General features: G+C 34.7%; 1 protein-coding gene and 1 pseudogene across 1 annotated transcript; one reads left to right on the top strand and one right to left on the bottom strand.

The window, feature by feature from the left end:
* Positions 1 to 1,242: 1,242 nt before the first annotated feature.
* On the top strand, positions 1,243 to 6,825 carry LOC145582903 (F-box protein SKIP16-like). The gene is made up of 5 exons (XM_081639952.1): positions 1,243 to 1,572; positions 2,709 to 3,392; positions 4,116 to 4,328; positions 6,169 to 6,275; positions 6,468 to 6,825. The coding sequence occupies exons 1-5, from the start codon at positions 1,357 to 1,359 to the stop codon at positions 6,544 to 6,546; spliced, it is 1,299 nt and encodes a 432-aa protein (XP_081496078.1). The 5' UTR covers positions 1,243 to 1,356; the 3' UTR covers positions 6,547 to 6,825.
* A 60-nt stretch (positions 6,826 to 6,885) lies between these two features.
* On the bottom strand, positions 6,886 to 12,572 carry LOC145580773 (putative wall-associated receptor kinase-like 16 pseudogene; annotated as a pseudogene).
* Between the last annotated feature and the right edge of the window lie 954 nt (positions 12,573 to 13,526).

The following is a 13,526-nucleotide window of genomic DNA, read 5'->3' as shown; positions in this document are numbered from 1 at the left end:
ATATCATCCCAGCTTACTCAAGACTAATGGACTTGATTTTAGGACTATTTGTAATTAACTTAGCTACTTATATTGCAAATTTAATTTTTTATGATTGACACCTGGTTCCTTTTGTCAAACAAGCTAAGAATGTCCAATTTTATATGGAAAATTACTGGTTCCTTTTGTTTAACAGAGCAAATATATATTGCAGTTCTATAATTATTCATTCGGAAAAAAAAAGTGAGACAATTGGCATCACCATCATAGCTGAATATGCAACTTCATTACAGCACCATAATTGGTGAAATTAGTACAGACTACAACATTAAAATATCCATAATACTTATTTTTTGTACAATAAGCATAAAACACCATTCTGGTGAAACTAACTACTTCTAATAGTCTAATACTACTGCATTGTTCATACTTTGTACTATATTTAGCTTTGAAAGATGAAACTGACAATTACAAACACAACAACACACACAACACAATCCTTAGCTGCTGAATTTTTATTCTCTATGCCATAGCCCTTCTTCCATTGCCTCTTTGCGCACAACTCAACCTGCCTTTAGTACGAATCCAATTGAAAGTGATTCTGCAGAATTTGATTAATTCTTTAAACTTAGGTATGTTGCAATCCCGCACTTTTATCCTTGTTTCCAACCATCATCTTTGCAAGAACCGCACCAATTGTAAAATGAAATCAAAATCCCCAAAATTTTAAAACCTAATTTGCGAAAACCCCTTTCCTATTTCGAAATTGAAACACAACATAGATTATAGCAATTACTTGCAACAATTATGTCGTAATTGAATTTTTATAAAGCAATTACCACTTTTTGTAATGGTTTTTGGGCTTTTAGGGAAGAACAATGAAGGTTCTATGTAACATAATTATAGAACAGAGAAGCGAGAAACGAGAGAGGGGAAAAACCAAAAAAATCAGAAGAAAAACAGGGAAAATAAAATAAAAAGGGTAATTAAATAGGTCACGTGACGAGTCAATGCCGGAAAAATCGAGTCAATGACCAGATTGCGGCTACAAGTTTTAAGTTACAAAAAAAAAATTTATGTTTGGATTTTATTTTGCGAAAAAAAATTTAAAAAATCGTTTTGATAAAAAAAATACATTTAAAAGATTTTATTTAATAAATTTTCCTAAAATTTAAAGACATCATTACAAATCCTATCTACATCCACACCCAAAAATAGGCAACAAATTATTAGTACAAAAATAGCCTCCACCTTATAACATTTGTTGTTCCCCAAGTAAAAGGACACGAGGCCACATACTCACCTTCACCCCCTTTCTTGTGTTATTGCAAACCTAAACAACAGAAATCAGCAACGAAAACACATGAACAGCAAGAAATGGAAACTGTTATAGGAATTGAGGGTTTAGGGGATCTAGCAATTCAAGTAATCCTCTCAAAATTAGACCCAAATCACACTGCTATTGTTTCTTGTGTTAACAAGAAATTCAAGGGTTGGGCTTCTGATGATTTTTATTGGTCTAATCACTGTTCCCAAGACCTTAATATCTCTTCCCCCATTGACCCTCTTGGCTCCCCTGCTCCGTCTTTTAAGGTATTAATTCATTTATTTTTAATTTTAAAATTTTTGAGGTGTTCTATATTGAATTCAGTGTTTTTTCTTGGTGGGTTTTATATAGTTATGTAATATGATATGTGGGTATTCTGTGTTTGATTAAGGCTGTTAAATTGGGGTTGTTTTTTTTTTTTTTTTTTTTTTGATGATTTTCAGAACTTAATTGCGTGATTCTGTGTTTTTTTCTGGGTAATTTCAATGATTTGGATAGCAGCTGAAGGGTATTGTGTTCGAATATATATAAAGGTGATGATTTATTTGAGAAAGAATTTAGCTTTATGTGATTTAAGCTTTGAATTGATGGGAATTGAAATGTAAGTTTTGTTGGCTAGTGTGGGTGCTCTGAGTGATAGTCTACTTTAGACCATTATTAACCGAAAAGGACTGTGGGTTTGTTGGTTGATATTGTGTATGATATTAATGGGATTACTATGGTCTGACCATTGAGAAAATGTTTGACTATGTCAGTGTGATCGATTCATATAGTTAGGAATTGTTTTGTGTATTTGAATACATTAGGAAATTATGGATTTTTTGTGTGGTATATTCATATGTGTAAGCAAGAGTGTTATAAGTTTGTGGCGATTATGGGATGTTTTGAGTGGCATACTTATTTGTGTTAGCAAGAATATTATAAGTTTGTGTCAGTCACATCAATCTTCTCTTGTATATTGGCTGAAAATTGGACCAATGTACATATATATGATATATAGTCCATTATTGGGACCTTTACAGAGTAATAATTTGCAACGCTTCTTCAAAGTATAATCTGGAGAGGATATGTATGCTTCATCCTTGTACATTGTCGTCTAGGTCGGCCAGTACCATTTACTCTAGATTTAATTTTGCGTGTCTTGTTACCTAGAAAGATTTCATCAACTGGAAGACATATGCCGAATTTTTTCTCGTGAAATGGTACTTTTGTACTTCTATCTCTCTGTCTCCAAGAATTCTTGGTTGACTTTTAGACATGTAAGATGACAATTTAGCAAGTTGAAAATTTCTCTATTCACGTGTTTGTTGATTGCTTGTTGGCTGCATCCTTGTTAAATCATTATCTTTTAATCTTTTCTTTCTCCGTTCTCCCTCACAATAAGAAATTTCTCTATCCCTAGGTAGCTTATCGACTATGGAGGGAAGCTTTCATTATGTATCCCTGGCCTCTTGTCAAACGTGTCAAAAGGTGTTGGGATAGTCTTAAAAGTTGGTTGGGAAGCAATTTTCCGGAGGTGCTTGCAACTTTGAGAAAGGGTGCATCAGAGGAGGAGTTAAATGATGTGGAGAAAAGCTTAAAAGTGAAATTGCCTCTTCCAACAAGATTAATTTATCGTTTGCATGATGGTCAGGAATATTCAGAGAACCTGTTGGGTCTTATTGGAGGGTACTTTGTGTATAACCACCTGGTGAATGTGAACATACTGCCTTTAAGGCATGCTGTTATGGAGTCACAGAGCATAAAACGTGACTTAGGTTTTTCTAATGCTTCCAAGTTAATTGCTGTAGCTTCCTCTGTTAAAGGAAGTGAAAAGGTCTTCTCCCTCAATTGTGTGAATAATCAACTGTATGTTGGCACTGCTATGCTTAGAGGAGATGGTGAAATGACGCCTTGTGTTCCTGATGTGTTATTGAAGTCTAATAGTAATCAACAGTGTGATGGACTGTTATTTTGGTTGGAAGAACATAGCCGCCGTTTGCACAGTGGTATGATTACAGTTCTTGAGAAAGAAAATCTGAAAAGCATTAGTCAGTTTACAGAAAAACCACCTCTCTGTTCAACTGCTGTGACAAATGGTGTACAGGTACGGTAGCCAAATTAAAAAGTAAACATATTGAAAAGGTCTTTTATGCATCCTGAAATAAGCTTTGTTTTATAAAATAGCATGATAACAAATTAGCAACTATGTGTAAATGCTCCACGTTTTGTGGTGAAATATAATTAGCTACATTCTATTCTACTTCTAGCTCTAAGAGATAATTATTCTTTAAAAGAGTTGAAGTGAACTTACTACCTTCTAGTTTATCCTCAATTGAGCATGGATATGTTGCATTTTAGTAGGATATTTAATGTAGAAGACTTGACTGGTAAACAAAATTTGATTGCTTGTTTCTTGTTTCCTGAACTAGGTAAGTCATATGTTTTTACCTATAGTCAACCAATAATGAATTTGTCTCATAGATGTTCAGTGTCTAAAATGAAATCTATAGGGTTCAGAATATATACTTATATGAAGTTCTATCTTTGTTCATAGCATGCAATATCTTTTTAATTAACTAAGAACAATCTTAAGTATTTGGAGACTGACCAGACTGTCCCAGCACCTTTTGACACGTTTGATAAGACTGTTTAATGAAGGACGTCAATAGTTAGGACTGTTTTTGGTTTTTCCATTTTTTCAAAATAGCAAATTGGAAGTTTGGTGTACTTGCACTTGAAATTATAAACCTGTTTTCATGCTTGCTTTAATTCCTTTTAGTTTTCTCCTAACATCAACTTCATCTTATAATTGGAATGTTCATGCCAGGTACGTGCCTCTGCTGTGCTTGTTCCAGAGCAAAGTGAACTTGGAAGCCCAGAATTTATATTTGCTTACTCAATCCGGATGTCCCTTTTGCCTGAAGGATGTAAAGTACATGGAATGACATACTATTCTTGTCAACTTCATCGGAGACATTGGATCATCCGAGAAAATGAGGTTGTAAAGCACGATGTTGGTGGAGAAGCTGTCATAGGAAAGGTAGCTTTTATCTATAATTTGCATAATTGCCTTTTTTCTATGAATGTGACTGAAATTGATTCATCCCTATGCTTTTATCCATGAGAGCTTGCAATGAAGCCTGTGCAGCCTACCTATTCATCTTTTAGGCCATTTCTGAAATAAGTCTGTCTATGCTCTGGATTCTTCAATATGACTTTATCATTAACATAACTATAGCTGGAATCAGAAAACCATCTTATTGTAGTTGCTGGTGCAAGTGTGCAACCTCTCTTTACACACAATTCAATTTCTTATTCATAAGAGAGCATGCCATGCCCGCTCCTGGTTTGTCATCATCGGCCAGTTGATTCCTTTTTTTTCCTGATCTAATTGTTATCTTATGGGTATGGTAGGAAGTGAGTTTTTTTTTTTTCCTTTCGTGTTCTCGAACTGTGCTTGTCAATATCGAATTGCCGGATAGGTGATTTGCTTGAGCAGACCTCGAGGAACTGTACGATAGTTCTAGTTCATTCAGCCGATGAGAGAAGTAGGATTTAGAAAGTTTCGCAGTCCTGGACCATCATCCACTAGGTGCACTAAGCTCTTTACTGTGTAGGCTTCTTCTCAAGTCTCTTTTGGATATCGGCACCAAATTTTTGTTTGGTGATGGACTTCTGTTAATTGCATGATCTGGAGATCTGTGGCTACTGTGTTTCTATGTACTACTTCAAGAAATATATCAAATTCGGCGTTGCCTGCTCTTTTTTCTGAGGAAAAGAAAAAGAAAGAGTTGGGGCCCGCCGGGGGGGGGGGGGGTGGGGGGGTGTGCTCATGCTTAGTCACAATACGGTACTGCTCAATGTTTCAGTTGTGCCTGGTAGAAAACTCTTCAAATCTGTTCTTAAAAGATAACCCTGGCCACTGTTCTTAAATAACTCCTTGCACACCTTGTTTGTTGGCCTCAGTTCAACTTGCTGAATATGAACTTGGATCTTTGTTGTTCCTCTGTGAACTCTGTCCTCTGATAGCAGGTGAACCAATTTGGTTTATTGTGTTTGCTGTTGTGTACCTTCTACTAATTTGGATCTTTTTAGGTCCATGTTATTAATGTCAAGTTTTAAGGTTTCAGCAAGTCAATTTCATATTCTCTTGGCTCTTGATATCCATTAGGCATTAGTCGCAAAACCACAGATCTTAAAGCATGATGGTTTAGGGGATATTTTTGTGGTACAAATTTATATTTTAATGGTTTCGTGTGGAAGAAACTATCAGCTAGGGTGTTTGATGACCACCTGTCAGCTAAAGTTAAGTGATCGTCAAAATGGGGTAAACAACTTCCAATAACCCAGCAAAATTTACAATTGGTCATAGGAAGTAATGCACCTTGCTATAGAACAATATATTGTGAACCAACCTTTTATTTTAAATGATCTATCAGAGAAAGGTGCGTACTCTAGCTCTTTTGAAATGCAGGGATTTCCCCCATTAAATTTAGGTTATGTTTTTATGGATATCAGCGACCTTTGTATGCAGCCTTAGAGTTTAGCTATCAAAAGAGATGGTATAGATGCATGAATTGAGAGATGTGAAGTTTGCTTCTCTCTTTATTTCACAGAGCGTATTTCCCTGTTTCTAATCTTGAATTTCCCATTGCTTTATTAAGGCCGAGTAACAAAAATTATGCTCAGCTGAGAGTTCGAGAGTAGCCTAAAGTCCTGTCTGTAAGAGTTAGATAAAAAAAGGTTCTTAACATTTATCAAGTGTTGCGTACAAGTTCTGTCAGATTGTTTGGAAAAGATCAACTTATTCAAGTTTGAACTGCTCACACGACATTCTTCAATCTTTTGAGTTTGACAATTTTTTTCTGCTGTCCTTGCAGTACCCTTTGCTGCTTCCTGGTGAGAAAGAATTTGTATACGAAAGCTGCTCAAATCAGCAGCGTACACCTGGTTCCATTGAAGGTTCTTTTACATTTGTCCCTGGAAGGTATTAAAATCTCCAATTAAGTTTGAACTTCTGTTACTTGTATTGGATTCCTTGGTTTTATTCTCATACTGTCACAGTTGTTAAATTCTTAAATATCGAACTTGTTACAATTTTTTATGCCTACCATGTTTTATTTTCTCATTACTATCATATGGTTAATGGATGCTGAATTTATTCTCATTTCCTTGCTAGATTGGCACAACCAAAAGGTGATCCATTTCAGGTTGAAGTGGCTCGTTTTCCGCTTGTTATGCCAGAGTACATTTTCTGATGGACACTACTTAAGAATAAGCTACATTTTCTGATGGACACTTCTTAAAAATAAGCTCCATCTCATCCATCAATGTACGATTAGCATCGTCATTGTCATTTGTATCATAGTTCCTCATGCTTTGTTTCCTCATTCTCTGAACTTTAACTTAGTTTTGGGTGCTCTGTATACTACAAATTTGGATTGTTTGCTTTTGTGAGTGGCTTGTGAAGTAATAACAGGCTTTTCTGTTTGCTTACTTAAGCCTCTATTCAAGTAAAGTTCCTCCAATTCACTTTACTATTGTAAATTTTTTTTATTTTTTTTATTATTATTATTTTTTAATTTTTTACACAGAGCAGAAATTGCTGCAAAATACTTAGCTGGGAAGGATGTTTACAGGAGTTTGTATGAGTGAGATCTAGAAACTGGCGATTAATAGATACGCAATTTAGACAAATTATGCATGGAAAAAAAAAAAAAATTGAATGTGATTTAGTACAACTTACAATATCTCGTCAAAAAAAAAAAATAAAAAAATAAAAAAACTTCAGTTAACATTGTACAGATAAGTTGGCAACCATACAACTGCGGTTACCTTCCACCTCCCAAAGATGAAACCATGCGTGAATCATATGTACTTGAGTCATAACCAATGCTACTTTCGCCGTAATCTGATCTTGAAAGTTCTCCGAGCAAAAACTCACAATCGCCTTCTTGAAATAATTCATTGTTACTCCATGGATGCGATCCTTTTCTTTTTATTGTTTCGAGTTCCATTGCAACCTCCTTCATCGTAGGCCTTTCCTCTCCTTTTAACATTAAACACCATTTAGCTAAAATGGCTACCTTTTGTATTTCTTCAACAGTTTCCTCGCTCACTATGTATTTGTCAAGTATGTCAAACAATCGGCCTTCTTTCATCTTCAGTATGAAATGCATAGCGAGGCCTCTTTCAGTTTCGGGTCTATCGTTAGATACTACCTTTTTCCTAGTCAATAACTCCAACAGAACAACACCAAAACTATAAACATCACTTTTTTGAGTTAGTTCACTTGTTTGCATATATTCGGGATCCAAATACCCCCATGTTCCTAGCACCATTGTTGCCAACTGGTCTTGGTCCGATGGAACCAACCTTGAAGCTCCAAAGTCTGATACTTTAGCTGTGTACCTTTCATCTACGAGTATATTCATCGACTTCATATCCCTATGAATTATTGGTGTTGAGATTGTATTGTGTAGATATGATAGCACATCAGCAACTTCAGATGCTATATTTAACCGCACATGCCATTTCATTAAGGATGCTTTGATTGGATCGTCTAAATGATCATATAACGTCCCATTGTTGATGAACTCGTACACCAATAGTGGTGCTTCGCTCTCAAGACAACAACCTAGTAACTTGACCACATTTTTGTTGTTGATTTGTGATAGAACAAGAACTTCATTAACGAATTGCTCAACTTGGTTCGGATCCACCTTGAGGGATTTTTTTATTGCAACAACTTGATTATTTGGCAAAATTCCCTTGTAAACAACGCCGAAACCTCCTCTTCCAATTATATTTTCATCGCTATAATTATCGGTTGCAATTTCTAGATCTTGTATAGAAAATATTTTCAGTATATCAACATCTTGTCCAGAGAGTTTACTATGTAAAAGCAAACCACCATTTTGACGAAAATAACTTTCTCGCATATTTTTGAGTTGTGTTTTCCCATGTTTCCAGTGCAAGATAAATCCAATCACAAGCAAAATTACGGCACCACCACCTATACCTACAAAATGAAAATGCCAATCTGCTTAATTATTTGAAAATTTTGTCAGAAAAAACCTTTTAAAGCGCCTTTTTTTGTCGGAAAAACCTTATAATTTTTTTTTGACAACTTAAAACCTAATTCTAAATTTTTTTTGTTGAGGACAACCAAGAATCTCTAATTCACTTAATTAACCTCTAATTTCTCTTATTTTTCTAATTACACTTTAACTTTCATTTATCTATTTAATACTTAAATTAATATATAAATTAAAAAAAAAAAAACAAAAACCACCACCAACCAGCCACCCCTTCCCCCTCCCCATCCAAGCCGCCGCCTATAACCCCCACTCTCGGCGACCAACCTCCAATCCATCGCCGCATTTGCGACCTTGGCAGTTGCCCGCCGAGCTTCCTTGCTTCGACTAGCCCTCCGCAACGACACATCACACATCATCACAACCTGCTTCCTTCGCCATATATCAGCAACCACAATTAAATCACAAAACCTCTTCAAACCATCAACCACAATTCGACTCACCAATCAGCGCTGGCCATCGCCAAGTCTCACCGCACCAACTTCGATCGCAGCTGCAGCCTCACAACCACTCTATTGGGTGGAATTTCCGGGTTAGGAATTAGGAGGGTGGTCGCGGCGAGGGTAAAGAGGAAAGAGAGGGGGTGGCTGGTTGGTGGTGGTGGGATTGGTTTTTGTTTTTATTTATAAATTAACTTAATTATTAATAGTTAAGTGAGAGTTATGAGTGATTAGAAGAATTAATGGGAAATTAGAGGTTTATTGAGTGATTAGAGATCTCGTGTTGCCTTTAACAAAAAAAATTTACTATCTACTTTTTAGTTGCCAAAAAAATTTTATAAGGTTTTTTCCCAACAAAAAAGTTGTTATAAATAGTTTTTTCTAACAAAATTTCCTAATTATTTAAAATTTTGAGATGAACACGATATACAATATATGTTCATATATAGCTGTAGAAGCACCTAGACTTGATTATTCGGGGAGTTGGAGTGGGTCATCAATAGCGAGTCATCTTGTATAAGGCCAAAGTGCTAGTGGATTAATAGGTGCAATGATTCGGCTAACTCATGCGCAATGTTGAATTCTCGATAAAATGAAGTATATGATTACTTATAAAGTGGAGCCGACAAATGAGTTGCGTTATGTTAGATTTAAGGGTATTAATAGCCTAGTTAGTTCTTTATTAAACTATTTAGGCTCAACTCGAATATTTCACAAACTGAATACAACAAAGCTCGGCTTGAAAAACTAATGAACATACTCATTTATTTATGAAAAATTTGTCAAAAAAACCTTTTAAAAGCACTATTTTACGAAAAAAAAACTTTTAAAAGCTTTTTGTTTAAAAATAACCACCACGTTCATTTTTTTTTTGCGAGAGGAAATCCATTTCCTTAATTATACTCTAATTAACTTAATTAGACTCTAATTTCCTCTTATTTCTTCTAATTAACCTCTAACCCAACCAATTTAATAATTAGATTTAATTTATACATAAAAAAAACCACCACCCCAACTACCAACCAACCACCCTTTCCCCCTACCTTGGAAGCAACCCCCTCACCCACCGGACCCGCCACCCAGATCCCCCCACCTCCTCCGACCTACCTCCACCTCTGGTTGAGTGGTTGACCCTCCCTTTCACCCTTATCCCCGTTGGCGACCACCACCTCCTTTTGAATTTTTGGCTCTTATTTACTCAAACATGCTCAAATCAAGTCCAAATCAATTGCAATTTGCTTCTAAATCACCCTATCATCACATCACATACATAATCAAAGCCAAAACAAGTATCAATTGCAAGCAAGATGCACAAAATTAAAAACCCCCAAATCGATTTTCTAGGGTTTTTCAAAATTAAGGAGGTGGTTGTCGGGTGGTGATTAGGGGGAAAGGGAGGGTCGTCTGGCGGTGGAGAAGGTTGCTAGAGGTGGATGGCTCTGGACAGCGAGTTCGGTGGGGGAGAGGGTTGATGCCATGGGAGGAGGAAGGGGAGGGGTGGTGGTTTTTTTATATATATTAATTAAATCTACTAATTTAGTAATTTGGGAGGTTAGAGGTTAGTTAGAAGAAATGAGAAGAAACTAGATTTTAATTAAGTTTATTAGAGGGTAATTAGGGAAATAGGTTTCCTCTCGCAAAAAAACGAACGTGGTGGTTTTTTTAACCACAAAGCTTTTAAAAGGTTTTTTTTAGCAAAATGGTGTTTTTAAAAGGTTTTTTTGACAAATTTTCCTTTATTTATTTGGATTGCTAATAATAATAAAATAAAACGAAATAGAGCTAAGACATGTTTAAGCTATGGCATACCTGCAGTGACCAAGACAGGAGTGAGCCAAGGCTTAGGCTTTGTATGAGGAATGCAACGATCAGTTGTAGTCCCATTACCGTGGTAGCCTTTAGGACATTTACAATAATACCCTCCAATTGTGTTTCTGCAATATTCCACTTTCTCACACTCATTTGCCCCTTCACATTCATTTATGTCTAAGAAAAACCATAAAACAACAATATTAGATAAAAAAAATAAAATAATTTACTGAACTTATTTAATATAGATTAACGTTAACTAGTTAAAAATATAATCATTATTGTTTAAATTTCACATAATTAATAGTTCAACTAGCTGCATAAATTATTAGAGGTATGCATAAGCGTATGCACTTGGTTGCACCTTTATTTATTTACTTTTTGTTTTTATACTTAAATTGACTGAATCAAAATGCATTTAGAGGTATAGCACATAAGCACGTGTATTAATTAAGCTACAATTTAATTATGGCATTGTATTTTTTTTCATTTTTTGAGGAACTATGGCATTGTAGTTAATTTAGAATCATTAGCTAGTTGCACATATATACTATACTTTATTCGTCAATATTCTTTGACATAGTGTTAGTACTTAGTTGAATGAAGAATTCGTCCAATTAAACTAACAATTATATATAGATTAATATAATAAGATCTGATCTAATGGCAAATAATTATTATTGATAAGGTATACAGTAGTAGTATTCACGAGGTATATTAATTTATTTCTATGTTAGAAGATACTTCGTAATTGTACATCTCTAATTTGGCAAAAATATTCAATTTGATGTAATTAAATTACCTTTATAAAACTTTTCTTATTGTTTATTTATATAAAAATTGTATTATGTTTAAAGTTACCCAAAAAAAGGCAAAAAGTTACCCTAAAATTAGCTAAAAGTTACCCTTATACTTCTCGATGTACACTAATATCTGGGTGAATACAAAAGTTTTTCATTATAAAATTAACTATTGTATTTTTTAAAAAGGGAAGAAAGTATATAGATTTTTACCTAAGCATCCTTGAGGAAGGTAAGGGTTACCAGAATAACCATCTTTACAGTTACAACAATATCCCAATTCGTGAACCGGATCATAACAATCCGCGTTCTCTGTACACAAGCAGGTCCCATTTGCTTTTGCCACTGAACAATTGTTACGTCCAATAGCCCAATTGTACACTACAGGAAGGGCCAAGCTTTGGTAGTACTCCATATCATGACTTAAATATCTTCTATTAAACGTAAACACATCTTTTGCTACCGGAAATGCGACATTGCACGGGTTAAAACTATACACGGAACTATGGTTGTTAAAACTGTCTAAATACACGGTAACGTTGTTAATTCCACCGGGAATAGAGGCTTGACAACAACCAACACCGGTACATTCACCGTCTATGACATCTTCCGGCTCAACACATCTAGTCATGCATCCTGTTCCATATTCCTTGTCACCTCTAACACCCGAAAATGTGGCATAGGTGTCACACCCTATAGCAACTAATATGTTTTTCGTGCTAGATAAGGTAAACGTTACAAGGTTGAACCAAGTCATCCAACTGTTAACATACCCGCTTTGGTTGTAACAATCGTAAGAAACTGGTAATTTAGAATGAAAATCACCCTCTTTTACTGAAATGTTAAGTATTTCAAAGTTGGTACCAAAAATTGTAGGAAGGCTATTATGATGATTACTACAATTGATTTTGAAGGAAGAAAAAGGTGTAATATCGGGTTCTTCTAAGTAACAACCATCTTCGATACCAAATGGGTATGGAATGCTTACATTTCCACATTTGTCCGAGCAATGGGAGGCGATTACAAGGGGTATGGATGGTGTTACGGCCTTACCATCCCCGGCGATGCAAGGTGTAAACAACAACCACACGGTGATCATTGTTAGAAGGACCGTAGAATATGAATCAACGACACCCATGACTAAACGAATACAAATCTTGTTTGAGAAATGGGATTGCATGAATTGACAAATTGTAAAAACTATACTATATATGTACTAGTGATTTTTAATTTTTTATTTATTGCCTTAAAAGGAGTCTTAGGACCTATTTATATTGTACTCAACAACTTAATTAACAAACATTCAAATTAAATAATTGGAGCCAAATTTGAAAATTTCTAGGTGACTAGTATAGCTTGAAATGTTTGAATCCCAATAGAAATAGCTAGCGTACCGTCACTCTTTTTGTTTTTAATATTGTCATTTGGTTTACAATATATTGATGTAGTAATTTAATTGATACTAGTGAGCTATTTGTCATATTCAAATCGCGTTATTAACCCAAAGTTTGTATTTAATTAAACATCTTGTGTGGAGTAAGACCCTGTTCACTTCACCTTAAAAAAATAATATTAAGTAAAAATAATTTCAGTTTATTAAAATTAATTTCAGTTCAGTAAAAATAATTTCAATTCAGTAAAAATAAGTTCAGTTCAGTAAAATTCAGTTTTTTTAAAGAAAAATTATAATAGAAAATCAGTAAAAATAATTTCAGTTTAGTAAAATTAATTTCAGTTCAGTAAAAATAATTTAAGTTCAACAAATATAATTTTGTTTCAGTAAAAATAATTTTAGTTAAGGAAAAATAAGGTGAAGTGAATGAGACCAATAATTAACATTTTTATCAAGAAATAATTGGTCTAGTGATTATAGAATGGACCTTATATATATATGACCTTAAGGTCATGAGATCAAGCGGTCAAGCTTTACTGGCCAGCGGCTTCACATTGAGGAAATCCCCCCCCCCCCCCCAAATTTCAAGGAAATTGACCAACAAAATAAGATTGGGTTGACTTGTTCGGTAGAGTTATGCCAAATAAATAAACAAAAATTGCTTGTACTCCATAATATAAATGTGCACATTTAGTTTCT

The sequence above is a fragment of the Chenopodium album genome, chromosome 15 (genome assembly GCF_948465745.1).
Source record: "Chenopodium album chromosome 15, dcCheAlbu1.1, whole genome shotgun sequence".
Classification (NCBI taxonomy): domain Eukaryota; kingdom Viridiplantae; phylum Streptophyta; class Magnoliopsida; order Caryophyllales; family Amaranthaceae; genus Chenopodium; species Chenopodium album.
Note: the sequence above shows the minus strand (reverse complement) of the source record. Positions and strands in the feature narration are given on the sequence as shown.

Excerpts from the sequence above, each read along its gene's own strand:
- LOC145582903 (XM_081639952.1), top strand. The coding sequence starts at position 1,357 with ATGGAAACTGTTATAGGAATTGAGGGTTTAGGGGATCTAGCAATTCAA. Across the intron at positions 4,329-6,168 it reads GAGAAGCTGTCATAGGAAAG|TACCCTTTGCTGCTTCCTGG; the intron begins GTAGCTTTTATC and ends CTGTCCTTGCAG. Across the intron at positions 6,276-6,467 it reads TTTACATTTGTCCCTGGAAG|ATTGGCACAACCAAAAGGTG; the intron begins GTATTAAAATCT and ends TTTCCTTGCTAG.